The 27346-nt window shown below is 46.9% G+C and overlaps 1 protein-coding gene across 1 annotated transcript in view; it reads left to right on the top strand.

Annotated features, from left to right (window-relative positions):
- The window catches only part of FHIP1A (FHF complex subunit HOOK interacting protein 1A), a 212394-nt gene that overhangs the window by 169821 nt on the left and 15227 nt on the right, over positions 1 to 27346 (top strand). The window contains exons 8-10 of the mRNA XM_056119088.1: positions 13019 to 13186; positions 18733 to 18812; positions 26363 to 26553. Of these exons, the coding sequence (XP_055975063.1) occupies positions 13019 to 13186; positions 18733 to 18812; positions 26363 to 26553 (439 nt within the window). The remainder of the gene's footprint in view (positions 1 to 13018; positions 13187 to 18732; positions 18813 to 26362; positions 26554 to 27346) is intronic.

Below are 27346 nucleotides of genomic sequence, written 5' to 3'. Positions count from 1 at the left end.
GCATGGCCAGGCCAGGTCACTGTGGGAGCAAACCTCAGGCCTCTCTGGGCTCTGTTATATTACAAAAGTCTGATCTTTTAGGATGCTAGGGTAGAGGCAGCGGGAAATTCATATTGAACAAAGGGAGTGGGCTGCATGTCACCTGTCCTCAGCATCCTGTCCCATGCTGGCTGGAGAGAGAACATGTCTTGGCTCCTCTCTTTGTGCCTTCTCAGCTGCTAGTATGTTGTACACATAAAAAGCACACAATTCGCATGCAGCCGGACCAAGAACTATAGCAAAGAGAGTGACCTGCCCTCTTATCACTGTGCCCCGATGGTTTCCATCACTTAGGCTGGAAGACACAATTGCCAAAGCAGAGAAGTGAAAAGAGTTCTTACTTTCATTACTTTCAGGCTGTCCAAGGCTCAGATCTGGGAGACCGAGAGGATGGATCATTTAGCTCAGTGTCATCATTTTGCGGCTGAGCACATGGCTCGGGGCTGCAAAGGGAACATTCAGAACTTGCGCTCTGGAAGGAGTGGAGGGTGGGGAAAGGAAGCCCTCCCCCATCTTCAGCTGCAGCCCCTTGGCTGCAGGTCCAGGCGGCAGTTTTACACGAACATTAGGGGCTCTGCTAAGCAGGTGGTTTTCAAACCTGGATCTTTGAGTGTGCAGCTGGACAAGGTGGGAAGCCACTGGTCTGAGGTTCCATGATGTGTTTCTAATGACCCTCCCACAGAGCCTGCCTTTCTTGCTCAGTCCTGCATGGGTGGACAAGGTTCCACCACCCTCTCCAAGGGGGAAGGGCTTTTAACACATCACACCGCTGACCTTGGCCCTTAGCACGTGAACTTGTGTGCCATGTGACAGGGCAGGTCAGAAGAAGCACCTGCTGTTTCTTGCCACAGCAGGTGTGACAATAAGACAGGACCTACACCAGGGTACCAAAGGACAAGGGTGAAAGTGCTAGGGACTCCTTTTCCCCTATATCACTTTCTGCTACCTGGGCATGACCCCCCTTTCTGCCTTAGATTCCTTAGATCTGTGCACTTGAGAGAATTCCCGCTAGGCAAGGAAGCACTCTTGCAATTCCCCTAGTGGCAACGAGAAAGAGCAGCTGGCACAGAACTTTCTTTCTTTCTTTCTTTCTTTCTTTCTTTCTTTCTTTCTTTCTTCTTCCTTCCTTTCTTTCTTTCTTTCTTTCTTTCTTTCTTTCTTTCTTTCTCTCTCTCTTTCTTCCCTCCCTCCCTTCCTTCCTTCCTTCCTTCCTTCCTTCCTTCCTTCCTTCCTTCCTTCCCCTCCCTCCCTCCCTCCCTCTCTCTCTTTCTTTCTTTCTTTCTTTCTTTCTTTCTTTCTTTCTTTCGTTTTCAGCTTACATTGCCTTTAATTAGAGAACTTCTAAATTTTAATTTTATTCTATTGTATTTTCTTTTATTTATTTTTTAAATTTTTATTAGTGAAACACCATGAGGTGCAATTGTAGACTTACAAATTTTTGTGCTTGGGTTTCAGTTATACAACCCATCCCTCCACCAGTGCCCATTTTCCACCTCCAATGCTCCCAGTATCCCTCCCACCCACCCCCATCCCCCTCATCCCACCCCACCCCTGTGGCAGAGCATTCCCTTTTGTTTTCTCTCTCCTTTTGGGTGCTGTGGTTTGCAAAGGAGGCATTGAGTGGCAATCATGTTCCATCTATAGTCTCTATCTGAGCTGCCTATGGTATAGAACTTTCACTGTGCCAGAAGGAAGTGAGGGTCTAAGCAGGGATGGTAGGGCAGGAGTGGAGGGAGTGGTACACAGACTCATCAGCCAGCAACTCCCTGTGCCTTCTCTGTGCCAGAAATTTTCCCAGTGTCACCCCAGGGTTGGGAGACGGTCTTGAGATCTCCAAGGCATCAATGAGCCCACTGAACTGCCACACAGAAGTGCCAAAACAGCTGCAGACGTGCTTATTTCTAATGCCATCTCCTTTCTCCATCCAAGTTTAAATAGCATAAGTTTTTTATTTAAAAATTACTCTTCATTCTTGTTTATTACAGAGAATTGATAGGTAAGCATAGACTGATGTTCTTATAGCAGTGCTGGGGGGGAGGGGTGCACACTTGGTTGGCAGTACATTGGGGTCACACTTGAGGCCCTAGGATAGCACCCAGGAATTGGGGCAGTGCTGGGCATCGAACTTGCCTCTTGACTTCTGTGTGCCAGGTGGCACTTGATTGCTGACCTACATGCCCTCATACGCCCTGCTGCACTTGTCTTCAAACACCAAGTTTTGCCACAAGAGTGAGTCAGAAAGTCATTTTGTCATATTTCCTATTATTATGCAAAATACCAGAGTGTATTATACCTAGTGATGCTGAATATTAAAAATCATTGTAAAATGTCATTCTTATTTATGATAGTTCAGGGTTAAAAAAAAGTTTGAAGACCATTTTACCCTGCTTTGAGGATTCTCTGGAGAATGGGTTACGAGAGGCGTCTTGATGTTTTCTTTCCGATTTATCTTGAGCTTCTGTGTTATTAAACATTCATTTATTCACTCACTCATCAAATAGATTTGGAGCACCTGTTATATGCCAGGCACATGCCAGGCATGGGATCTCTGTAACAGTTTACTTACAAGGTAGATCATCTTATTTTCCAAGAAAGCAGCATAGCCATTTTCTTAAGCTATACCTGTGGGTAACAGAAAACTCTCCGTAATGCTCTTTTCCTATTTCAGATACAAACCCTGTTTCCACCCCACTGGCCACATCTAGATGCCAAGGGAGAGGGGAAATGTCATTTTCCTGTTAGTGTGTTGGGTTGCAGAGATGGTTCAGACAATAGCGTTCATGCTGGCTTGATACCCAGCGCCACACACCTCCCAAGAACTTCCTGGATAGACACTGGAGCATTCTCCGATGTGGCCCCAAACAGAACAAAAACAGTTTCTTCCTCAGGAAGAACAAAAGAATGTATCTTAGACAAATTGTCCCTTCTGCAAACCCCAAAGCTTATTTCTTGTTAACAAGATTTTGATCCACTGATGAGAAGCTGGACGCCTCCATGACTGTAAGCACTGGGCACATGTCACCCACTGGCAGGTAGAGGCTGTACAGGTGATCTGCAGAAGAGAGGGGTTCCTGGCTGCCTGATAGACTGTGGTCCTATGTGTTCCCTGCCCATCCACAGGAAGAAAGGAGGCTTCATCTAGTTGGCAGTTCACCTTCTGATCTGGCCAGACTTAGCTTCCCAAATTGGGGGCCTCTGAGTCCTTTCACTCAGAATGGGAACCTTTTACTAAGGCACAGACTTTCAAGGGTGTCTTGGGTAGCTTAGGAGTGATGGCAGTAAGCATTTGACCCCAAACTTACCTGGGTTACATAGCAGTTTACCACACTAAAAGGATTGGCAGCATCCAGCTCTGTCCAGTAAGAATCAGTCACAGAGAATGAGGTGAACAAACTACACAAGGATTGTCCAAGCTTTGGAGTCACTGGGGCAGCCATCAGCGAGCGCACAGGCTGGTCATTTGTTCAGTGCAGTAACGCTCTCCTGCCCTGGCTCCCAACAGGTGAGCCATTGTTTAAGTTGACAGAGACATTAAGAGCAGTTAGTGAGCACAGCAAAATTCATCGAGCGCATTAAGAGCTGAGGTTGAGGTACTTCATGTAGCCAGTCAGCATGCACACTAAAAGTGTAAAGCTGTGATAATTTCTGATTCTATTTTTTGCCTATGTTACCCTCTACATCTGAAAGACCCCAAACCGTTTTATACTTTTCTTTTGTGGGCATGCATTTGCTTGCCTGTGGGTGTATGTTTGCTTGCTTTTGCCTGTTCTTTTCAGTGGATGTTTGCTTGCCAGATTAAGTCCTAAACAGTTTGCCCAGAGGACTATCCTGACCTTGGGAGTTTTGTGAACAGGGCAGTCTCTCACAACCTGCTTAGATAAAATTCCTCTTTGCTACACACACACACACACCCCTTCTTATTGTATGCACATACATAACTCATTGTATACACAAACACACACACTCCTCTTTTAACATACACACCCCACACACATACCTTAGTCTGAGCACACAAAACTCATTGTGTACTCATACACACTCTCACCTGATTCTAAGGTGCTGTCCAGCCTCCTCGTCCTGACCTCTATGTATCAGGCACTCCTCTTCCCTTGAGAAAGAGGAAAACGAGGTTATAAATTAAGCTCACTTTTACTTTCAATTTGAAATGGGAAATTAGATTTTTTTCCTCTCTTTTTCATTTCAACAAGTGCTTTAGGGAGATAATGCTGTATCAAAGGATTCAGTTCTTAAGCATCAGAATTATGAAAAGATAGGCAAGGTCCCACCCTCCCTCAGTTGAGAAATTTTAGAATTAAAAAAAATTAGCTCATCCAGAACCCCACCTTATCTAAGGCAGCCGCTGGCACACGTCTCAGACAGTCTGGAGCGAAAGTTGTTGTGGATCTTGAGTCCTGCCCAGCATGCTCCTAAGAGAACGTCAGCAATTCATCAGCAACAAATGCGCTGCACGTCCTTCAACAAGCTGTGGGGAGGAAACCAAGAAGGAAGGAGAACAGGGTGGAAGAAAGCAGCCTGCTCACCTCACCTTTGCGGTGTGGCTTCTTTCCATGCTCGCTGACTGTTTCTAAGGGCCTCCTTTCCCCCCATCCTCATCTCTAACTTGTGTGCCAGGTGAAAGAGAAGGAGAACTCTGACATCGCCACCTCAGTGGGCCTTGCCCTGTGATTTTCCAGGGCTGGGTAATGAGCAGGTTTGGGATAACAGAGCAGCGATCAGAAAGACTAGAATTATGGAATCCGTGCGGGCAGACACCTGTGTGTTTTCTCTGTCTTCTTTTGTCTGGAGTCTCTGTGTGTCTCATGGAAATAAGCCAAGAGCCAAAGCTGCCTTTGATCATCTGTGCCTGCCTTTGTTATAGTCCTGGAATCCTGGCGGATGAGTCTGTGGATGAATCCCAGCCCCGAGAGGTTCTGCCCAGCTGGCAGGAGGAATGACTGGGGTGGTGAGGGCGGGTCTCCGATACCCCTTCCTGGATAACTGGTCTCCAAAACATTTACTGGACATGAACTCCTGAGATGCTGACCCATTCCTGGCTGCTGCTGGGTTTCACGTTCTCCTCATCAGAATTCAGCTGTGCCATCTTGTTAATCAGGGAGTGAAATTAAGGGGAAGTCTAGGGAAGCTTTTTTCTTTTCCCCCAGTGGATCACTTGACCGCGATTCAAGAGCATGGCTTGAGTTAGGCCCGGTGTTTTCCATAAAACGGTATGTACTAGAAAAGGAAGTTTTGCTCTGCTGTTCATGAATTATCCAGTTAATCCAGCCCCTTTGCTAATGAAGGTCCCCCTACTTGGGCTGTGAGAATTTGGGTTTCTTTGTTGGTAAGAGAGCTGCTGGCTCCCCTCTTGACACATTTATTGATTTTCCTCTGAGAGGCAGGCACGGCCCAGGGGCTCTGGGAATTTTCACCTCTGATCAGAGGCAGCCCTCTCTACAGTTCACTGGCCATCGTAGAGAAGGGAAAATGTGCTAAGAGAGGCCAGAGAGATAGTATAGTGGGTAGGGTGCTTTGCGTTGCAGATGGCAGACTTGGGATCGATCCTGGCACCCATATGGTCCCTTGAGCCTCTTCAGGGGTGACCTTGAATGAAGTTGGGAGTAAGCAGTGAACATGAGAAAGAGAGAGAGAGAGAGAGAGAGAGAGAAGAGAGAGAGAGAGAGAGAGAGAGAGAGAGAGAGAGAGAGAGATATTTGGCATGGGATGGGATGTGGGGAGGGTCCATCCCAGTTTGATCCCTGGCCTACATATTGTGTCCTGAGCATTACCAGGAGTAACGATCCCCAAGCACAAAACCAGGAGTAAGACCTGTCTGAGCAGCTGCAGGTTGTGGGTCCTCAGAAAGAACAAAAATAAGGAAGGGAATGGGTTGAGCCTAGAATGAGGAAGTGGAGGGGCTGGTTGAGAATTACAGAATAGGCAAGATGGTGGAGGTGGAGTTTGGGGCCACAGAATCTCTCCATCATTTGTTAGCCTTAGGAAGAGGAGCAGGAAAGCAGCACTGGGTGGGGTGAGGGGTCCCCATTAAGCAGGAGGAAGCTTTCTGATTTGACGGTCCTGCTGTACTGCCTGAGGAGGTGGTGTGAGCCTGAGTTCTGAGGTGGACTGGGGGGCTGTGTGCCCTGCCTCTTTCTACAACTCTGCCCCCAGCACCTGCTGGCTTTTCCAGTAGGTCACTTCATCTTAGTGACCCACTTTGTGGATCAAAGAGAAGAGGGGATGCAGAGCAATGGTACAGCAGGTCGGGTGTTGGTCTTGTGCATGGCCATCCTGGTTTTGATCCCCAGCGCCACACATAGTCCCCTGAGCCCACCAGGTGCAACCCCTGAGTGCAGAACCTGGAATAATCCTAGAGCACTGCCAGGTGTGGCCCCAGAACCAAAAGCAGAGGTGACATGTTTCCACCTCAGGACAGTGGCTGTCCCCGATCTAATACTGTCAATGTTTTCTGGTTCTTCCTGTCACAGCAGTTGTAATAGGAAGGGACTGGAGCAAGTAGTACACAGGAAAGTGCGGGCAAGTGTTCATCAGAACCCTCTTGAGACCCACAGAGCTGTGGTTTGATTCTGACCTTCAGCCCATGTGATACAAAGGACAGCGCCTCTTGAGAGAGTTGAGGGTCTCTGCGTGCCCTGCATTGAGGTGCATGTTCCTGGGCCTCAACATTGGGCTTCTCATGGAGAAGTTTTGCTGTATCCAGTGAAGCCAACCCAGAAAGGAAAAGCAGCTTTAGGAACAGTCAGGAGCTGACTCCCCCTGGGAGATGTTTGTGACTGGCCAGAGGAAGTTTATCACATTTCACTTTTCTATTTAACATTTCACAGATCCTTGAAAGGAGTGCTAATAGGGACATAGACTTTTTTTTTAAACTTTTTTTTTGCTTTTTGGGTCACACCCAGCGATGCTCAGGGGTTACTCCTGGCTCATGCACTCAGGAATTACTTCTGGCAGTGCTCGGGGGACCATATGGGATGCTGGGAATCGAACCCGGGTTGGCCGTGTGCAAGGCAAACACTCTACCCACTGTGCTATCGCTCCAGACCTGGGACACAGACTTTTATGCTTCATCTCTTTTCCTTAAGATGCGCTCCTGAAGTTCCCAAGTGGCTCACCAGCCTTTCCACTTCCTGCTCCCGCATATTTTCACACAAGCGCCCACTGAGCTTCCTGACTTGGGCTGTCCACTGCCATTCACCTTCCCCTGCCTCTGGGAGCGGGTGACCAGTGAAGTTCGTGATGTGGCCCCAGACTGAGGAGTAGGAGGAGGTGTGAGGGGAGGGAGCCCAAGTCAACAGCTACAGATCTGAGAGTCGGACTTGACTGCAGAGCCCAATCATGGGGAACCGGGGTGTCTTTCTGCCCGTCTGTGCTTGAGTCTTTTGAGTCCTCAGAGAGCTGAGCTCAGCCCGCCACCCTAGGGCTGCCCTTGGCCGCCAGCCTGTCCATTAGTCTGGCTCTGGCAGCAGTGAGAGGGCCCTGGGCCTGCTTTTGTTCCCTGCACAGAAACCTGCAAGGAAGATCCATCTTATTCTGTTGCCCCTCATCCCTGTCTGTTGATCTCTGGTTGGGGGGCCTTAGTGGGTAGGGTCCAGAGGCTTGGTGGGCAGAATTTGCCTGGTCTGTCCTTCCTTCCTTCCTTCCTTCCTTCCTTCCTTCCTTCCTTCCTTCCTTCCTTCCTCTCTAATTTTTTCCCTTTCATTTTATTTTGTGAAAGCATCATGATTTAAAGAGTTATTCATATTTTGGACTTAGACATACAACATTCCATCACGATCCTGCCACCAGGTTTGTCTTCCCTTCACCAGTGTTCATTCCCAAGCTACTTCTCTCTCACCTGCCATCTCAACAGGCACCTTTTCAAGTTTGTTTATTTTAGCTTTGGTCTCATGCTTTCAGTGTTGTTGACTTTGTGGTTTGGATATGTAGCTCTGTCATTCCTTAACCCCACCAGTGTACATTGACCCCTGCCTCTGTTGCTTCCACCTGTCTCTTCTCCCCTCCCCCTCCCCCATTGTCTTTCCTCCTCATACTTTGGCACCAAGGGTCATCTGGGCTCACAGTGCAGTGCTTAGCTAATCTCCTCTGCCTAGCAAAGGATGCATCAAGGAAGGGTGACTTCTAACTGGACGAGGGGGCAGTGGACCACCCACCCTATGGCATGCATCATGCCTGGGTGACAGGTGTTTGTTCCAGTGTGACTAGGCCACACATACACACACACACACACACACAACAATTAGGTCACAGGGGATTTATTTTTCCGGACACATCAACCTGCTGGTGTTAATTTAGATGCAAATGAAATTGCCAGAACAGCAATGATGACAGGAAGGTCAGGCTACCCATGTGCTGGGCTCTGCTCCCACGCCACACGTCTAACTAATGTGCTTCCACGTGTTTGGCCATGGCACTGAGCTTGGTGCTAGACTGTATTTGGGGGAGTTTTGACTTCAGGGAAGTGCAGGAGAGCATATGGTCTCCATACCCATTGGTTTGGGGGTGGGGGCCACTCCCAGAGATACCTGGTCTGGTTGCGTAGGTAATTGCTTGGGTCCAGCTATGTGGAACTGCTCGGGTGCCACTGGGTGCCATTGCAGTGATAACTGATGGCATTAGGGAGTGAATCTGGGGCATCGTGCGTGCAAGTTCTGTACTCTGGCCCTGGGAGCTGTGTCCTGGGATCCTCCACCCCTCACCTTTTTGAGGGGTCTCTTAAGTGGTGTTTCAGGGACCCTATGATGATATGTGGCCAGTCGAACCTGTGATGGCAGGGATAACCAGGTCACCCTCTAGGGCTGCACTCAGCCATGCTCAGGGTACGATGGGATGCCAGAGATGGAGACTGTGTTTGCCACAGGCAAGGAATTCCCCTTAACAAAACTCCGAGTTGTCTCTCTAGCCCCTAGCTGGCCTATTCCAATGGCTCAGCTAACCCAGACTGGATGGCAGGTTAACCAGGGATCTGAGCCTGGGCTGCAGTCTAGACCTCAGCAGGCCAGCTGACCACCGAGTGCCTGGGCTGGTGGACTGTTAGGGCTCATGCTGTATCTGCCTGACTACCTCACACAGTCATTTCCTTGTAGGAACTGAGTTTTCCCTTGATTACTGTGCTTATTTTCATCTACCTATAGTAAGAAATACTTTTACCTTAATTATTGTGTTTTATAAGGCAGGCAGGAAGAACACAATCACCATTTTCCTAAGGGTTGCAGGTATCTGCAGTTCTTTTCAGAACAGGTAAATAAAGACGACAGTCATCTCCAACATCCATGAGCAACTGATGGGAGCAACTCCTTACCTGGGCCATGATGGGAGGCGCCTCTCCTGCCCCATGGGCCTTAGTAGAAGAAGCATCAGTGGGACATTCTGCCCAGCACAGCTGCCTTCTCCCGCTGATTCATCTCAGCTTCCAAGTGATCATGCTTAGGCCCCAGCCTCATCCTCATTAAGGAGGCTGCCTGTTTGGGGGGATTAGAGGAACGCTCTGAAAGTAAGATAATGGGGCAGGAAAAGATTTTCTGGGATAAAAGGATTCCAAGGGTTGTGAGAATATGGCGGAGGCAAGAGAGGGGGAAGAGAAGGGAAGCAGCCTGCCCTGGTTTGGGTATTAGCTTAGCGTGAGTGTGACCCCGGCTGACAGAGTTCGCAACTCAAAGCGTAATAGAATCAGGGTTTTAAAATTTATAGCACGTTATGTAAACGCCACCCCTCCGAGTACTTTTTTAAATCCTCTCAGCTTATAAATGACAGCTTTGATTTCTTAAAAAAAAAATCTTCTCATTTATCCCTCCTGAGCGTAGTAAATATTAGGTGTTTGATGTCTCCTTTCATGCTGGCCCCCGGAGATGGAGCCTTAGAGTCTAACGGCTGAGCTTTTGAGCGTGCAAAGTTCTAGAGTAGTTTACAGGGGTGCAGCAGGCTGGGGGAAGCAGATGTCGCAGGGGCAGCTTCCAGAATGTGGCAGGATGAGCCGTGCCATGTAGGTGGACGGGGGACACTGCCTGCAGAAAGCCCATGCAGGCGGCTTGCTCTTCACACGTACCTGACTTGCTTGCCTCTATGACTCTTTGCTCTTTCCACCCTTGAGAGACGCCAGTATCCTCTCTGGAGAGTGAGCTCCCTCTCTTTCTCTCCCCTCATATCTTTCTAAGTTTCAATGGAACATGATCTTGCATTACCATTTCACCTGCTCTGGAATTCTTTTTTTTTTCTTACCCCTTTTTGGGTCACACCCGGCAATGCACAGGGGTTACTCCTGGCTTTGCATTCAGGAATTACTCCTGGTGGTGCTTGAGGGGACCATATCGGATGCTGGGAATCGGATCCAGGTCGGCCATGTGCAAGGCAAATGCCCTACCCGCTATGCTACTGCTCCAGCCTCCTCCTCTGGGAATTCTTGACTGAAAGAAAGGTAGAGTGCCTACACTGAGGTTAGGATGGACATTGCCAATCCTGATCTCAGCCAAACATCCCTCCTGGTGGCCGAGCAGGTCAAGCAGAGAGGGGGAAGCACTCTTTCCTGGAGTCAGCCTCCCTCCATGCCTTACTTGACCAAGCCACCAGCAGCAGAACCAATAAATATATTAAACACACTGGTAGAATAAACAAAATTCGCCAGAAAAGTCAGTTGTATTTCTGTGTAGTAACGAAAATCCTAAAATTAAGATGAAAATGGAAAGAAAGGACATGCCAGCTTCCTTGGGAGAGAGTCACTGTACTTCCATTGGTTGGGAGTCAGGACTTCAGGAAAGGGACCTTGACTCGCCCCCACATGGTGGTTGGTGTCTGTGCTCACAAAACCTGCCTGTGCAGCAGCAACATGGGACTGCATGAAGGGAACTATATACATGGTTTTCTGGCCATTCATTTCCCCTGAGCTCCAGTCATTAGACATCAGTTATGTTTCAGGTATTTAGAAAAACTGCCTTCGCTCAGGGGTCTTCAGAAGAGGGACGGAGAAAGTTTAAAACTCTTCCAAAAGTTTCATTTCAAACTGGAGCCAGAAAAATTGTATAGGGGATAATGCATTTATTTGTCTTGCATGTGGCAGACCCCAATTTGAATCCCCGATACCACACATGGCCCCCTGAGCACAGAGCCAGGGATTAGTCCTAAGCACTACTGGGTGTGACCCCCAAATTAAAAAAAAAAAAGCTTTAAAGCTCTGATATGGCCATTGTAAATCACGAGATCCTTGGGAACTGCCATTTTTTTCAGAAAATATTCACTGGTGGTTTGTGGACCTGACTCTGTCCACTGTACTGGGGTTGCAGTGTGTGTTGCTCAGCGCAGAGCCTGACCTGGAAAGCAGAGAATGCCAGCGTGCAAGGTGGGAAGCTGGTTCAGGCACAGGGAAGCAGCAGGAGCTGCTCAGGGCAATCCAGGGGCCAACGGGTCATTGCTTACCTATTGCACGGCTGTGTTTGGGCTCCTGGCCTCTTTAAAGGGGACATGGTGGGATGTTCAAGGTTGAGGGTTTGGAGCTGGAGGGACTGGATGTTGCCTTTTGCCGCTACATTCAGACCTCTTGGGCCCCCCCCCTGAGTGCCCTGTCACTACATTCCAAGAGTGGGTTTGAGAGTCCTGGGGAAGCACATCTCACTCAGCATCAAGAAAACAGACCAAAGTGATCTGGCAATATCATATCCACCTGGCCCCTCTCTAGAACAGGGCTAAGCACCAAGGCACGTGGCCGTGATTTAAGCCCTTCATGCACAGACGCAGCCAGCAGGGCCCAGCAACACAGAGCAGATTTGCAGAGGTTGGTTCTTAAACTTAGGAGCGGATTTTGAAACCAGAAAATTCTCAGAAGAGGAAAGTCTCAGAAAATACAGGACTCAGTACAGTATGATAAAGTGACAGTTAACACTTCTAAAAGGAGAAGGAAAGAAGATGGAAAGCTGGGGAGAGGGAGACGCAGCCACTCAGTGTCGCCATCTGTTTCCTTCAGCGTCAAGCTTTGTTGGGCTCAGTGCAGGAGAAACATCTCTGATTCTAGGGCCGAGGGTTGGAATCCGGACCTCGGAATTGCTTCCTTAGAAGTTTATGTGAATTCAGTTTGAGTAGTTCTGTTCTCCCCACTGTAAATCCTGTGCACCTAGAGATTTTTTATTCTACTTTTATGAAGACACAGACTTATTATTTGCACTCTTAAAATATTCCCAATTAAAATGCTTAACATTAACATTTCGATGCTCTAAGTATCAAATCATCCGTTCTTTAAGAGACTCAACCATTGAAGAGATTATAGTTCTCTGAAAGAAGGGCCATTTTCTGCATGGGAAAAGAAATCATACCACGTAAAAAATATTAATTTATATTATAAAAATGTCACAGTTATTTAAATAAGCAGTAAACTGTTACAGCACTGTAAAAGTACATTAACATTCTTTAGTTCCAGAAATTTGACTTACAACTTCCCGGAAGCCCGTCTAAACATCTGTAGCAGTCTGCCCCTCTCATTTGCTGGTTATTACGTTGTTATTTTGTTAGATCATGTTATTTTGTTAGATCATGTATCGAACAGAAAACAGGTTCTGTGCTTCTAGCTCATTGCACACAGCAGGTCCCAATAAATATTAGTGCAATGACTTAACAGGGAAACAACTTACAGTGAGCTTTCTAATTAGTCCTTTACTGACCATGTAAATACTTTTATTATCTCCCCCGCCCCCATTTCTGATGAGACACTAAAATCTTTATGACTTTCAGTGATTAGAGGTGCAGGATACTTGAACTGCCTTTTTTTTTTTGGCCTCTGTTTCCCCTTTGCTGAATTAGAGGGCAGAAGTGACCTGAGGGAATGTGGAAGGTTAAGGGCTTCAGTCCATGCTCTGAAGAGGTCCAGGGGGCAGGTGTGTTCTTGCCTTGATGGAGTCACAGGGGGATGCCCCAGTCAAAGCCCCAAGGGGCACTCACCTATGCTCGCACTCACCTGTGCTCGCTCTCTTGTTCGCCCCAGGTGACCGTGGAGGAGGTCATGACCACCACAGCGTACCTGGACCTTTTCCTGCGCAGCATCTCCGAGCCAGCACTCCTGCAGATCTTCCTGCGCTTTATCCTGCTGCACCAGCACGAGAATGTCCACATCCTGGACACGCTCACCAGCAGAATTAACACCCCCTTCCGGGTAAGAGGGCTGGGGCCAAGGAGAGGCATGTATCTACCTGAGAGCTTGAGTGGGGAATAAAAGTTGAAAGTTCTCCTTTTTCCTTCCTTTTATTTTATTTTTCTTTTGTTTTTCTTGCAGCTGTTACTTTTGGATGAGATGAGCTAGTTGCATTTTGCTGTCAGGAGCCTCTTTGTTAGCGAGCAGCTCTTACTGCCTTTCACTGGCTCTTTTTCTTAGTAACTCTGTGTTGGCGTTTCCTTTGCAATGAGCAGAATCTGAGGCAGCATTAGGGATGCCTATGGGCTTACGTGCAGGAAGATCCAGGGACCCAGATTGTGTATCACATCTGGGCTCAGAGTTCATCTTTCAGTCCACAAATATTTTGAAGTGGAAGTCTGCGTGGTTGTGAATTTAGGAAGTTATCCTTGGTTTAGAGCTCTGATTAATTTGAAAACCCCTTTTATAGGATTAGTGTCCTCTGTTGCAATCTTCTTCTCAAAGACTGTTTTTATTTAGATGCAGTATTAATTGGAAACAGAAGTAATAGTAACTTAACAATGTATTATCATTGACTTTGTAACATGGTGTTGTAGTATATATAACAAGAAAGGCATTAAGGGGGAAGAAGGAGAGCTATGTCAGAGTATTTCTATTTCACTTATAAATATGAAAAGTTAAGATGTATAAATATTAAGGCTCAAGACATCACTAATGAAATAATTTATGAAATATGATGAAAAAATCATTAGAAGAATTAAAATGTTATACAAATTCAGAAGGCAGTAAAAAGGGGATCAATAAAGTATGAAAAATTGAAAACAAAAAGTAAAGTAGCAGAATAAATCCAACAATCATGTTAATAATATTGAACGTTTAGGGTGAATATAGCTAAAATCATATAGATTTTTTATATGATTTCAAAAATCCAATATGCAAAGAAATAAAGGTAAGGTAAAGGTAAAGGCCCTCCCGTTGATCATCGATTTGCTCGAGCGGGCCCAGTAATGTCTCCATTGGAGACTTTGTTGTTACTGTGTTTGGCATATCGAATACGTCACGGGGAGCTTGCCAGGCTCTGCCGTGCGGGCGAGATACTCTCGGTAGCTTGCCGGGCTCTCCGAGAGGGGGGGAGGAATCAAACTTGGGTCGGACATGTTGGCTGCGTGCAAGGCAAACGCCCTACCCGCTGTGCTATCGCTCCAGCCCATGCAAAGAAATAAAAAATTCAATATGCGAAGATTGTTAGACTGGAGAGAAAAGAAGATACAACACTGGTGTCTATGGGAGAAATTTTAGGTTTGAAGATACAGACAGGATGAAAGTTAAAGTACAGGGAAAAGGCCTTATGCTAAGAATAACCAAAATATAAAGCTGGAGCAGCTATAACAATAATCAAGGTGGCTTTATATAATGGTTCTGAGTTGACACTGAGCAGTGCTCAGGGCTTACTCCTGGCTCTGCACTCAGGGATCACTCCTGGAAGGGCTTGGGGGGCCATGTGGAGTGCCGGGGTCAACTGTGTGCAAGGCACGTGTCTTTACCTGCTGTACTCTCTCTTGTCCCAACAAAGTTTATTTTAAATAAGAAATGTTACTGTAGAAGAAGAGGATTATTTAAAGTGATGGCAAGTCAACCCCCCCCCCCCCCCCCGCGAAAGATCTCACAATTATAAATTAAGATCCTTCTGCAACCAGAAGCAAATGCTGTTGGACATGAAGGGGAAAACAGAAAATGCAACAGAGTATTTCAGTGATAACAGAGTGACTAGGCAGAGCATCACAAGAAAATAGACTTGTATCATACCATAGACAAAGTAGACCTAGCTGACATTTATAGATCACCACAACCGCAGCACATTCTCCTCCAGTGTTTAGGGAACATTCCCTAAGGTGATGAGCTTCAAATATTGAAGGATGTGGAGAGATTGCTGTCAAAAGGCTGGAGTGTGTGTCTCCCAAGGGATAGGCTCTAGGTTAGAGTTTGGTCCCCGGCACTATTTAGGCCCTCAGCACGGCATCACCAGGCTTGTTGTGGGACTCGATCTGATCTAATCTGGGAGAAGCCAGATGGCACTCGGATTTATAAGGAACAGGAGAATTTTATTTTATGTTAGTGGGCTCTGAAGGAGCAGTCTCCCTAAAAGTCTGAGCCCGGAACACATATAACCTAGGGAATTATATACCTTTACTGATCATGAGAGGGCTGGAACGATAGCACAGCAGATAGGGCATTTGCCTTGCATGAGGCTGACCTGGTCGACCGAGGTTCGACTCCTCCGCCCCTCTCGGAGAGCATGCCAAGCTACCAAGAGTATCTCGCCCGCACGGCAAAGCCTGGAAAGCTGCCCATGACGTATTCGATATGCCAAACACAGTAACAAGTGTCACAATGGAGACGTTACTGGGCCTGCTCGAGCAAATCAATGAACAACGGGAGGACAGTGATAGTGACAGTGACTGATTCTGAGTAAGTGGTTAAGTAAAGTTTTTGTGCAAGTGCAAGGATTCAGAAACAAAAGACTGGGCAGGTTGGTGAAACCTAAGGACTCAAGGGGGAGGAAAGGTCTGGGGTTGGGCTTCTGCTATGGATTCTTGGTGCATCTACAAAGCAGTAAGTAGGATTCGAGAATGAGTAGTTAGTAAGAGGTTAATGGAAGAAAGCAGAATCAGTGAAGCATTAGAAACTGAGAGGAACTGGGAGTGCTGTAAACTGGGAGTACTATAAATTGGGAGTGCTGTAAACTGGAAGAGGAGCTACATAAGCCACTTCTGCATCCAGCAGTCCGTCCATCAGGTCCACAGAGCTAGGCCAAATATTTTCTGAGTGGCGTCCCATGCACCCCGAACACTCCTTGGAGGCTTCCCCTCAAAACAAAACAAAACAACAATTGAAATCATACAGGTGGTATTATGGGGTTTTGTTTGTTTGGTTTTGGGGACTAACAGTGCTCAGAGCTAACTCCTGGCTCTGCACTTGGAAGTTACTCCTGACAGGGTGCTGGGGACTCTATGGGATGCCAGGGATTGAAACTGGGTCAGCCACATGCAAGGAAAGCACCCTACCCACTGAACTAGCTCTAGCCTCCTGACCTAAGTAGCATAGCATATTTGACAGAGATAAAATTCATGAGACAGAAATAAATAGCACAGTAATCAGTGGATCACAAGGGAAACAAAATAATACTTTGAGAGAAATGGGAGTTAAGATACAGTATACCAAGATTTATGAAATGCAGTGATAGCACTTATTAAAGGAAAATAGATTACTATGAATGCCTACCAAAAAAAACCAAAAGAATCTGAAAACTATAACCTAAACTTTCCCCTTCAAGACCCTGATAAAAGGAAAGAAACTCAAAACAAGAAGGAGGGGGGAAGGAAATGACAGGGGTAGAAATAGACATGAACAAAATAGAGAATAGAAAAGCAACAGAGAAAATGAACAAAAATAAAACTTGCTCTTGGAAAAAATTAACAAAATTCAAAACCCTTTAGCACTGTCGCTATTTCCTAGGGTGGGTGATGACCATCCCCAGGGGTCTCAGAACCACTGGGGAGGGGGGAGCAGTAGTCTTGGGTACAAATGGGAGAACTTTCTGTTTCTCCAGTTACAGAAGAGGGAATTCTAAGAGGGATACTGTCTTTTTTTTTTTTTTTCTGAAAAGTGGGTGGTAGTCCAAATAAGTTTAGAAACCTCTGAGGTAGTTTAATGAAGAAAAAGAGAGGGCTGAAATTACTGAAATATGAATTGAAAGTAGATAGATATTTTTTAATTACTGTTGGCCTTACAGAAATGAAAATACTACAGAAATAAAAAATATTACAAAGGAATGTAATATATTTTTTTAAAAAATGAAAAAATTGGCCTTACAGGAATGAAAAAATTTTTAGTTAAAATATCATTTTTTCCTAAAAAGAAAATATTACTATTGACCTTACAGGAAAAGAATGAGCAAATATTATGAAAAATTATATGCCGTGTTATTTTTATTAAAATATTTTTTATTTTACAAAATATTACTGTTGACCTTACAGAAATAAAAGGATTGTGAGGGAATACTATGAAAAATTAGATGCCAAACTGTTGGAAAGCTTAGGTGAAATGGATAAATTCTACAAAGACACCCACTTCTGACACTGATTCAGGAAATAGAAAAACCCAATAATAGGAAATTTCAAGAGGCAAAAGAAACAGCTGAAAACCTTTGTGCTTCGGAGAGAGAACCATTAAGTGAAATAGGAGGGAAATTTTGCCAATTACACTTGATAAGTTACTCATACACAAAATAAAGAACTAACGTAACTTGATAATAAAAAGGCAGACTCATTGCCATGAATGTGCAATAGGGGCTTTGCTCAGACTCAGGAAGGAATGGGAGTAAGCCTGAGATGAGGAAGAAAGGAAGAGGGAGGGAGGGAGGGCAGAAGGAAGAAGGAGGGAAGGGAGAGAGGGAGGGAGGGAGGAGGGAGGGAGGGAGATTTCCAAGCTGCAGATTAGCATGTCCAAGTTTAGATGGGTGGAACGAAGACTGTCACTTCTGGATAACCAAGCAGATGACCTGTGTGAGCGTAGGGGTGCTAGGAACAGGCCCATGGTGGCAGTTTCTGACAACTCATCGTGGATTATATTGACTAGAATTAAAGCCCATTCTTTGGCATTCATTGTCTTGTGCAAAGAATGTGACTTAAATAGCCAGAGAGATAGTACAGCAAGTAGGGCAATTGCCTTGCATGCAACTGACCTAGGTTTGATCCCTGGCACCCCATATGGTTCCCCAAACCTGCCAGGAGTGATCCGTCGGCATAGAGTCAGGACTAAATCCTGAGCTTAGTCACGAATAAGCCCTGAGCACAGCCAGGTGAGGACTGAAAACAAAAAAACAAAAAGAATGATGAAAGCTTACCTCCCAAAAAGCCATGATAGTTTTATAATGTACTTCAGGGAGTCTTCTCTATTTGACTCTTTCTCTTTCCTTTGTAATTCCCTTGTAAATCAGGGATGGAAAGGATTCAGGCATTTTAAAATAAACTTTGTAGAAAACTTGCTAAACTTTTACCTTTGACATTAGAGGAAATGGAGCCTAGATTATTTACCCCAAAGTCCACTTTTGCCCAAGCTTGAGAAGGAGAACTTTAGTGAGGAGATTTGGCTAGGACATAGGAGGATATTTCTGTTTGCTGTTCTAGCTGGTAACCAAGGAGATATTTCAAAATAATAGGAAAATAGAAGACTGTGTGTGTATGCACATGTGTGTGCATGTGTATGTATGTATAGGCATATTATTGGGGGCCTGTTTATTTGACTCTAAATATTGGCAATAGGCACATAGAGGAAACTAATTCTGTATAATGGCATAGTTCCAGGCCTGGGCTTTTGAATCAAATTCTACAGGGGAACTCATAGCCCGAATCCATGTTCTTTTTGGCAGCAGCATGTTCTTATCAGAACTGCTTTAAAGAAGAAAGGCCTTTTTATTTTGTAATTCTGACTTATTTACCATCTGTAGGGAGTCGAGCTCTCCTTCCAGTGTCTGAACTCACATGTGTGTTTATTGCCTCCCCCAGCTCTGCGTGGTGTCCCTGGCATTATTTAGAACACTCATTGGTTTACACTGTGAAGATGTGATGTTACAGCTGGTTCTAAGGTGAGTTGTCACCTTTTGTTCCCTTTAAAGAAGAACTCATTCTCTGCTGTTGCTATTGTATTTCTCTCTAGTGATGTCAGCTAAGTCAGGGGCTATGCTTTCAAGGAAGAAAATCATCAAGAAAGCTTATTTAATTTCCGCATGATGTCCCCAGTTTAACCTTAATTTTACTATTAAATTTAGCTTGGGGAGCCAAAGGCATTCTATGATAAGGCTGTTCCTGGAAACAATGGATGGAATGTTTAGAACATTGCAGAAGTACTCTGAGAGCTCTTCCAGTCTGTGCTGGAATGATGTTTCTCCTGAAGGGCCTAAAATGGAAAACAACCCTTCCAGATACAAACTGTCTCTGTCATTGGATTGCCCAGGCTCTTGACTTTGGTCGTGCTTCCCTACAGGGAGGGCAGAAACTCAGGACGGGACTAGAGTAAACCCCTTTTCAGAATAGTTTAGCAAGGAGTTGGTTCTTGAAAGGGACTCAGATGCAGGGGAGCAGAGGTGTGTCTTGGAGAGGCATCGGGCACTGGGTGAAGGACACAAGAAGTGTCTGTAGCTGGGAGCCAGGGGCTGATGGATGGTGTTAATCTGGCTGTTTGTGAAGGGGGCTCAGGAGCACCAAATCCCACCTGGGCTCAGCATGCGTTTTCTTGGGGACAGCTTCTGCTTCCTCACCTCTGCTGCTCTGCTCTCCCCTTCCCTTCTCTAGCAGAAGGAAAAGGGAACAGGTGACGGAGGACAGCATCTGGCTTCATCCCTGGCTCCCCACTGTGAACTTGGGCTCTGACCTGTCCTTGGGAGTAAGATTGGAGGAAGCCAGGAGCTGCGGAGGAGGCGGGAGTCTGGGGCTGTCTCTGGTGTGTGGGTTTTTGTTTTTATTTTTGAGGGGGGCAGGGGGATGGGGGCTTACCCAAGGATGCTGGTGGTCTCCCCTGGCTCTGTGCTTGGGGGTGATTCATGGCATCGCCTGGAACTGAACCCAGGCCAGACATGTGCAAAGCACGTGCCGTAATCTGTGTCTTATTTCTGTGGCCTGCATTGGGGTTTTGACAGGATGTGAGTTCGACTTTTGGGATGATGGGGGCAAAACGGGCTTGGGTATAGCAGCCCACCAGGAACTGCTTGGGAGTCGTATCCCTGGACTTCCCCCAGATATGTGGACACCTTCTCTGGGTAACTCATCCCCAGCCTTGCCCTTTGGCTCCTGACTCCCTTTGCTTTGTGGTGTCTCAGGATTCAGCCATACTGTGGCTTGAGTCTCCAGTTCCCTTCCTGTTTTAAGGTTGAAGAATTAACCACTGCCCTTTGGTTTATCCATTTGGGGCTGAGCCCACTTTTGGGCTGCAGCAGAGCCTACTGCTTGGACGCTATTTAGGTTTTTGATCACGTCTTCAAGATCCTGCTTTCAGTTCTTTGGGTGTATATCCAGAAGTGCAGTGACTGGATCCTGTAATAATTCTTTTCTTTTTCAAGTTGTTTACCATGCATTTAAAATGCCTACCAGTAGTGGACCACAGTTCCCATTTCTCATCATTGCCAATACTTGTAATTTCTGTTAGTCAAAGTAGGTGTTCTCATAACCAACTAAAAAAGACTGGCAGAAGGGACAATGATGGAGGGATGGGTGTTAGAACACTGTATGACTGAAACCTAATCATAAACAGCTTGTAAGGTTCTATCTCATAGTGATTCAATTGAAAAAAATCTACAAAAATATTTTTTGTACCACAAATATATATATATATATTTATGCACATATATATATATGATTAGCAGAGGTGCTGGAGAGATAGCACATCAGGTAGGCCATTTGCCTCACAGATGTCTGAAACAGGTTCAACCCCTGGCACCCTGAGTGGTTCCCCGAGCACCACCAGGAATAACCCCTGAGCATTGCTTGGTGTGACCCTAAAACTTCTGTCGCTGTCATTGTCCTGTTGTTCATTGATTTGCTTGAGTGGGCCCAGTAACATTGTGAGACTTGTTTCTGTGTTTGGCATATTGAATACTTAATCACTTAACTTCCCGTTAGTCGTCGATTTGCTCCAGCAGGCGCTAGTAACGTCTCCATTTGTCCCTGTCGCGTGCTAGTGTAGCCCAATGGCATCTGTTCGCTCTGGGAACATGAAGAGCCTCAAACCGATCGTTCATGATCTTGACGAAGAAGTCTGACCATCTGGTAGGTGGGCGGCCACGTGGTCTTTTGACATCCCGTGGAATCCAGTCGGTAACAGCTCTAGTCCAGCGGTCGTCTTTAAATCTCATTACGTCACCAGCCCATCTGATTTTTGACACCTTGGCAAATGAGACAGCGTCCCTGATTCTTGATCATTGACGGATGTCGGAACTCTGGATTCTTTCTCTCATTTGAGTGAAACATGATATTCCAAGCATAGCCCTTTCTATTCTTCTTTGGGAGACCTGAATAGCGTTCTCATATTGAATACATCACGGGTAATTTGCTGTTGGCTGTGTACAAGGCAAATGCCCTACCTGCTGTGCTATTACTCCATTCCAACCCAAAAACTTAAAAAAAAAAAAAGGACTGGTAGATTTGAAGAAGAATCAAGTATCGTTCTTAAAAGTGAAAAAAAAAAGGTCAAAAAACTGAGTGCTGAGGTAAATAGCATTTAAGACAGATTGAAAGAAAATTAATGAGCTAGAAGATGAAAGTTAGTTTGCAACAGAAAGAGATAAAAGGGAAAAATAGGAAAACTGGGCCCAGGATATGAGTGAAAGTGGTAGAGCACAATTCACGCATGTGTGAGCCCCTGAGCTTGATACCTGGCACCACACTGTCCCCCCAGCACCTTTGAGTACAGCCCCTATTGCCCCTTGAGCAGCTCTGGACACAAGCATCATTGTGAACTGTCGCCAAATTCCCCCAGCACCTCTGCACGTAGCTCCTGTCAAAAATAGGAAAACAAAGCTATGAAGAGTGGAGGGCAAAGGGCAAGATGTAACTTGTCCAGGGGGCCAGGGGATGTACTTCGTAATAGAGCATTTGCCCTCGTGAGTTCAGTTCCCGTCGTTGCGGGAACCAGGGAAGATGTGATTGATGACCGGCTCAGGCTTCCATTGAACTTGTTCAGGTTCTGGAATTGGCCACCTCACACTATTTGGCAGAGAATTTGCTGTCGCTATATTGATTGGAAATGTTTAGAAACACTGCAAGAGTACACAAATTTAAGGGCAGGGAGTTTTCCAGAAAGTGTATTTTAAACTAACGAAACCCTCCTTTCTGATTTAGAGTCTGTCTCCAAAGCAGAAGACAATGAGAAATCCTTGTTCTTCTGGTCACTTGAGTTTTATTCTAAGGAACATTAAATTAATTTATTTCCTTTGTGTTGTTACCCTGGAGCCAAAAGAATGTACATGATAAACTTGTAGATCCGAGAGGCAATGGAGCAGTGAAGATTATGTGAATCCTTTTAATGAAGTTGGTGTGTGATAAATAATTGTATCAGTTTTTAGTGGAGACAAGATATTTTCCTCTTTTTTTACTTTTTTTGCTTTGTTTTGTTTTTAGTGAAGGGGAAGTCCCACTTAGCTAACAGGATTGGTGGTTCAGTTCAAGGTCTCAAGGATGTGATGCTGCTCAGGCCCTCTCTGAGATTATGGGGGGCAAAGAGGTCCACACTCAGCAGTGGTTGAGGTCAGCAGGGCTGCCCTCAGCAGGGCTCGGAGACCATGTGGTGCTGGGCATCAAAGCTGGTCCAGAGTATACTAAGCATTCCTGTGGAACCAAAACAATCTTAAGTATTGACATTTCAAAGCCACTATCCCATTGTAACTAGTCTGTTTCTTTAATTTAGAAAAATGTCAGGGGAGTAGTTTAAAGAAGGTACCCCAAGGAGAGAGGCAATGGTGGTGAGAAATTGTTGTCTGCCATGGGTGTAGTGCATCCGGCAGCCATTGGCAGGCCATAGAAGGGGACAGATCACATCCATGTCCCAGCTCTTCCAGCTCAGGTGGAAATGGAAATTTGCCTGGGTAGTGCGGAAGGTCCTCACCTCCATGCCCACCACGCCTGAAGCCTGAATCACTTATGCTAAGCTCAGGGGCCCTATAGATGGGAGGACCGAGCACCCAGCACCACTGCACTTACTCCCCGAGGACCATTTCTTTGCTTTGCTTTGTTGGTTTTTGGACCACACCTGGCAATGGTCAGGACTTCCTGCTAGCTCTGCACTCAGAGCTCACTCCTGGTGGTCTCAGGAGACCATATGGGATGCTGGGGATTGAGTCTGGGTCAGCCATGTGAAAACAAGTGCCCTACCCACTGTACTATCGCTTGGGGCCTGGGAGGCCATTTCTAGAGGATCTGGTCCAGCTCCTGCCCTGTTGTCTGGTGTATGGGATGCTTTGCCTGTCATGATGAGACAGAGGGAGTTTTGCTTCAAGAATGACCGTGTCTGCAGACACTTCAGGAACATTACCTTAGAGGCAAGCGTCTCCAGGAAAGGGGGAGGATGAACAGGAGAAACAGGGTCAGAATGTCTTTGAAAAACAATCTTTCTGAAGTTCTCTCACGTTGCCTGCTGGATTTTTGCCTATTGGTGCACTGTGGAGGCTGTTATCAGCATGTGAGAAGCACTTTGCTTTATTTCATTTTTCTTCCCTGCACTGTTTTGCTAGTTTGTATTGCCAGTGTGGCAGTAGGCAGTCTATCTACTTTGTTATTGATTGGTTGTCAGGGAATTGTTTCAGAATGATGATGATTTATTTTAATGAGTGGTATCTAGGAAAAGAGCAAACAGACTCAGGGCTGCAGAGGGCTGCAGCATTAATGAATAAGGGGAGGACAGTATTTTTTATTCCCTTCTATATTATTGGCTGACTTCAAGTAATCTTTAAAATCGATTATTTGTGAGTCTCTGATTGTTTTTACTGTTTCCTGAATTCAAACAAATTCCTTAAACAAAGTAACACTGTAGCACTGTCCTCCCATTGTACATCGATTTGCTCCAGCGGGCCCAAGTAACGCCTCCATTGTGAGACTTGTTGTTACTGTGTTTGGCATATCGAAGTCACGGGGAGCTTGCTAGGCTTTGCCGTGTGGGCGAGATACTCTCGGTAGCTTGGCGGGCTCTCTGAGAGGGGTAGAGGAATCAAACTTGGGTTGGCGGGTCAGCTGCGTGCAAGGTAAACGCCCTACTGGCTGTGCTATCTCTGAAGCCCCTTAAACAAAGTAAGTTGGGTAAATGAGAAAGATAACTTGATGGTGGATACCTGTACAGAATTCTTATGTGCTGTTTTTTGTATCAACAGCTACTTCATTTTTATCTTTGACATTTGGAGCCATTGGCCATTCCTCCTGTTCTGTCTGTCTCTCTCTGTAATTAATAGAAAGACAGAGGTCAATGTCTGTTCCTCCTACTCTTCCCTCTGGGATAATCCTTTATTTCAAAGGCACAGCAGAAGAGCTGTTTTGAATAACGGAGGGTTATTCATTCGAACAGAATCCCCCATTTGCAATTTCATAGACCTTCATCCACCGGTAGGGGATCTCTCTCTCTCTTTGATTTACTCAGAAGAAAATTCTTAGTTTCGACTGAAAACATGAATTTGCAGAGTTGCAAATTTCCAATAACTCTTTATTCTAATGTAATTTTAAGCTACCCCACTGGTGATATTTGATAAATACTTTTATTAGGTTTGATCCAGTGTTCTTTTTTTAAAAAAAATATTTCAAACAAAGAGTGAAAATCTATGTATATAGAATTAAGTCATGAAATATGCTCGGTTGGATCTGTAAGTAATCATTGAGTTCCTGTGGTATATAAAAGCATTTGAAGCCGTTTATTTATTTAATAATTAATGAGAGAAATAGAGCTACAATGCATCTTATGAGCCCCAAGCATCCCTCAGCGCTGTGCCTGGGACGGGGGTCAGAGAATCTGTGGTTGCGACCATGGCAACAAGTGCCACCCCTTGTCCAAGACCTTGATCCCTTGCTGGGTGTCAATTGTCATCTCTGGGACCTCAGATGCGGTGTCTGACCTGTGTCTACTGTAAGCCAGTACCCAGCAGTGTCTGCAAGGCCTCCTCTCCTGTGGAGTCTCACCTGTATTCTTGGTGGTCCCCCTCCTGAGTGCAGGGGTGCAAAGGGCTGGGTCCTCCAGAATGCAGGGGTTCTAGGTGGGTGCCAGGTTCTTCTCAGTGCAGGGATACAGGATTCTGTGTCCTCTTGAATGCAGGAGTACATGGTTCTGGGTGCTGTGTCCTTCTGAGTGCAGGGTGCTGAGTTCTCCTGAATGCATGGGGTCAGGGTCCCCTGAGAGCAGGGGTGCAGGGTGCTGGGTCCTCCTGAGTGCCAGGGTGCTGAAGAACACGCCCTTCACATGACCACAGCACTAATCCTGGTCACCACTGCCTGCAGAGGCCCTCACAGATCCAGTTTCTTCATTGTCCAGCTTCCCTTCTCGTCCCTCCTCCCCCACCCAGGGGGGCGACAGGCACACATGAGGGCGGAGACTGGGACAGCCCTGAGTCCCCAGCTTGTGGCCCACACCCCATTATTCTCTAACTCTGCCTTTTGGACACCCCTGTCTCATGAAAGGGAACCCCCACCTGGGGGGCGCTGGACCTTAGAAGCGATTCAGGTTTCAGGGGTGGTGGCAGGGAGGTGAGGGCCCCCTTCCTTGCTACTCAGACAGAGTCTGGGGAAGCCACTTGCTTCTGTGGGTGCAGGAGGCCAGGTGGCCAGTGTGGTGTTGGGCAACTTGCACACCATTCATGCCTTGGGTTCCAGGTACCCCGAGAGCTATGTCTCTCCCTGCTTGCACTTGGGTTCGTCATTTGTACACGGGGTCCCCCCTCCGCATGGAGTGGCAGGCACCACCGGAGACACCCTCAGGTTTACAGGCCTTCAAGAAGTGCCCTCAAAGTGGGGTCCCGCTGAGCTCCACACCCGGGCTGATCTCTTCTGCCTGCCCCGTCCGAGAGTCATATGAGAAACAGCAACAGCAGGGGTGATGCCAGATGGCAGGTCACAGCTGGACTCATTCCTGTCCGTGGTCCTGGGGTTGTTGGCAGCAGTGGATTCCTATTCTCCCTGCCAGGAGGGGGGGCCTTTAAGAACTCGCAGCACCCCACCCTGGAGCTCGAGGGGAACATGGGGGGCTTCTTGCTTCAGAGCACTGCCTGGGGGGTGAGCCTGGCCCTCTTGTAGTCCTGCCCAGGACTCCTGGGATAGCCATGGTGACTCCAGGAGACAGTGCAGAGTGGCAACCTGTGCAGTTCCTTCTCAGGTTGAGGGGCCGGAAGGGAACAGGAAGAGGACTTGGTCAGGTGACCAGGCAGTGGCAGCCCACCCCAGGTGCAGGTGATGGAAGCGCAGAGGCAGAGAGCAGGCGTGGGAGGAGGTGACCTGTGAAGGGACCTCTTGTGGAATGACTCGGGAGAGACAGTCCTGGCCAGAGTTTTGCAAAGGGACTGCTGAAACGCGAGCACTGCTGGGGTGACGGGCTGGGTGTGGGGGCCAGCAGGGCCAGAGGGTCTGGAGTGGGGTAGGGGGAGAGCCAGGCATCAGGCTGTGGCATGCCTTGCAGGTACCTGATCCCTTGCAATCACATGATGCTGAGCCAGAGGTGGGCCGTGAAGGAGAGAGACTGCTACTCCGTGTCTGCTGCCAAGCTGCTGGCGCTCACCCCAGTCTGCTGCTCCAGTGGGATCACCCTGACGCTCGGCAACCAGGAGAGGGATTATATCCTCTGGTCCAAGTGCACGCAGGAGAGCACAGGTAGGAGCTCGTGCCTGGTGATCTTTTAACAGAAGTCTCCTTGCACACCGCGTCTCTGGGGAAATGTGTGGGGGATGCCATGAGTCCCCGTTTTCTGCCGGGGGTGGGGACCTCAGCTTCTCCAGTAGGCTGCTCACTGAAGCACCCCACAGCCACATCATAGGTGACCCTGGGCCTTGGTTTTAACTGGACTTCCGGGCATCCTTGAATCCAGAGGGGCCAACACCCACCAACTTCTCCTCAAACACACAGGGTAAGGGCAGGCAGGTGGCTCAGTGCCCTGGGGGGGGGGGGGGGGGGTCCTGGTGCCCTCATGCCCAGGGCTGGAGCCACCCCTGCATGGTGCCCATGAAGACTTGGAGGCTTCACCCTCAGCCTTCACAGGGTAGATTTTAAAATAAATACATTTCTAATTAAGGCACTAGTAATTTTTACAATGTAATTCATGATTGAGTTTCAGGCATACAGTGTTCCAACACCAGCTCCACTTCCAGTGTTAGCATCCCCCTTTCTAAGTGTTTCCCTCAGTCGGTGAAGTTGAAACCACCTCAAAGAGTTGTGACAAGGACAAATAGGTTGGGCCCTGGGAAGCTCTTAGAAGGAGCATCTCCATGCTGAGCTCACCCACATCTCAACCCTGGAGTTCCTTCCTTCTACTTAATGGGGTGGAAGGCTCTCTTTCCTCTGGAGAAGCCCCTTTCTCTCTCTTTTTTTTTGGGGGGGGGGTGTCACAGTGTACTCAGAGATCCTGACTCTGTGCCCAGGGATCACTCCTAGCAGGGTTCGGGGAACC

Source organism: Sorex fumeus, unplaced genomic scaffold (genome assembly GCF_029834395.1).
Source record: "Sorex fumeus unplaced genomic scaffold, SorFum_2.1 ptg000039l, whole genome shotgun sequence".
NCBI classification, from domain to species: Eukaryota; Metazoa; Chordata; class Mammalia; order Eulipotyphla; family Soricidae; genus Sorex; species Sorex fumeus.
Note: the sequence above shows the minus strand (reverse complement) of the source record. Positions and strands in the feature narration are given on the sequence as shown.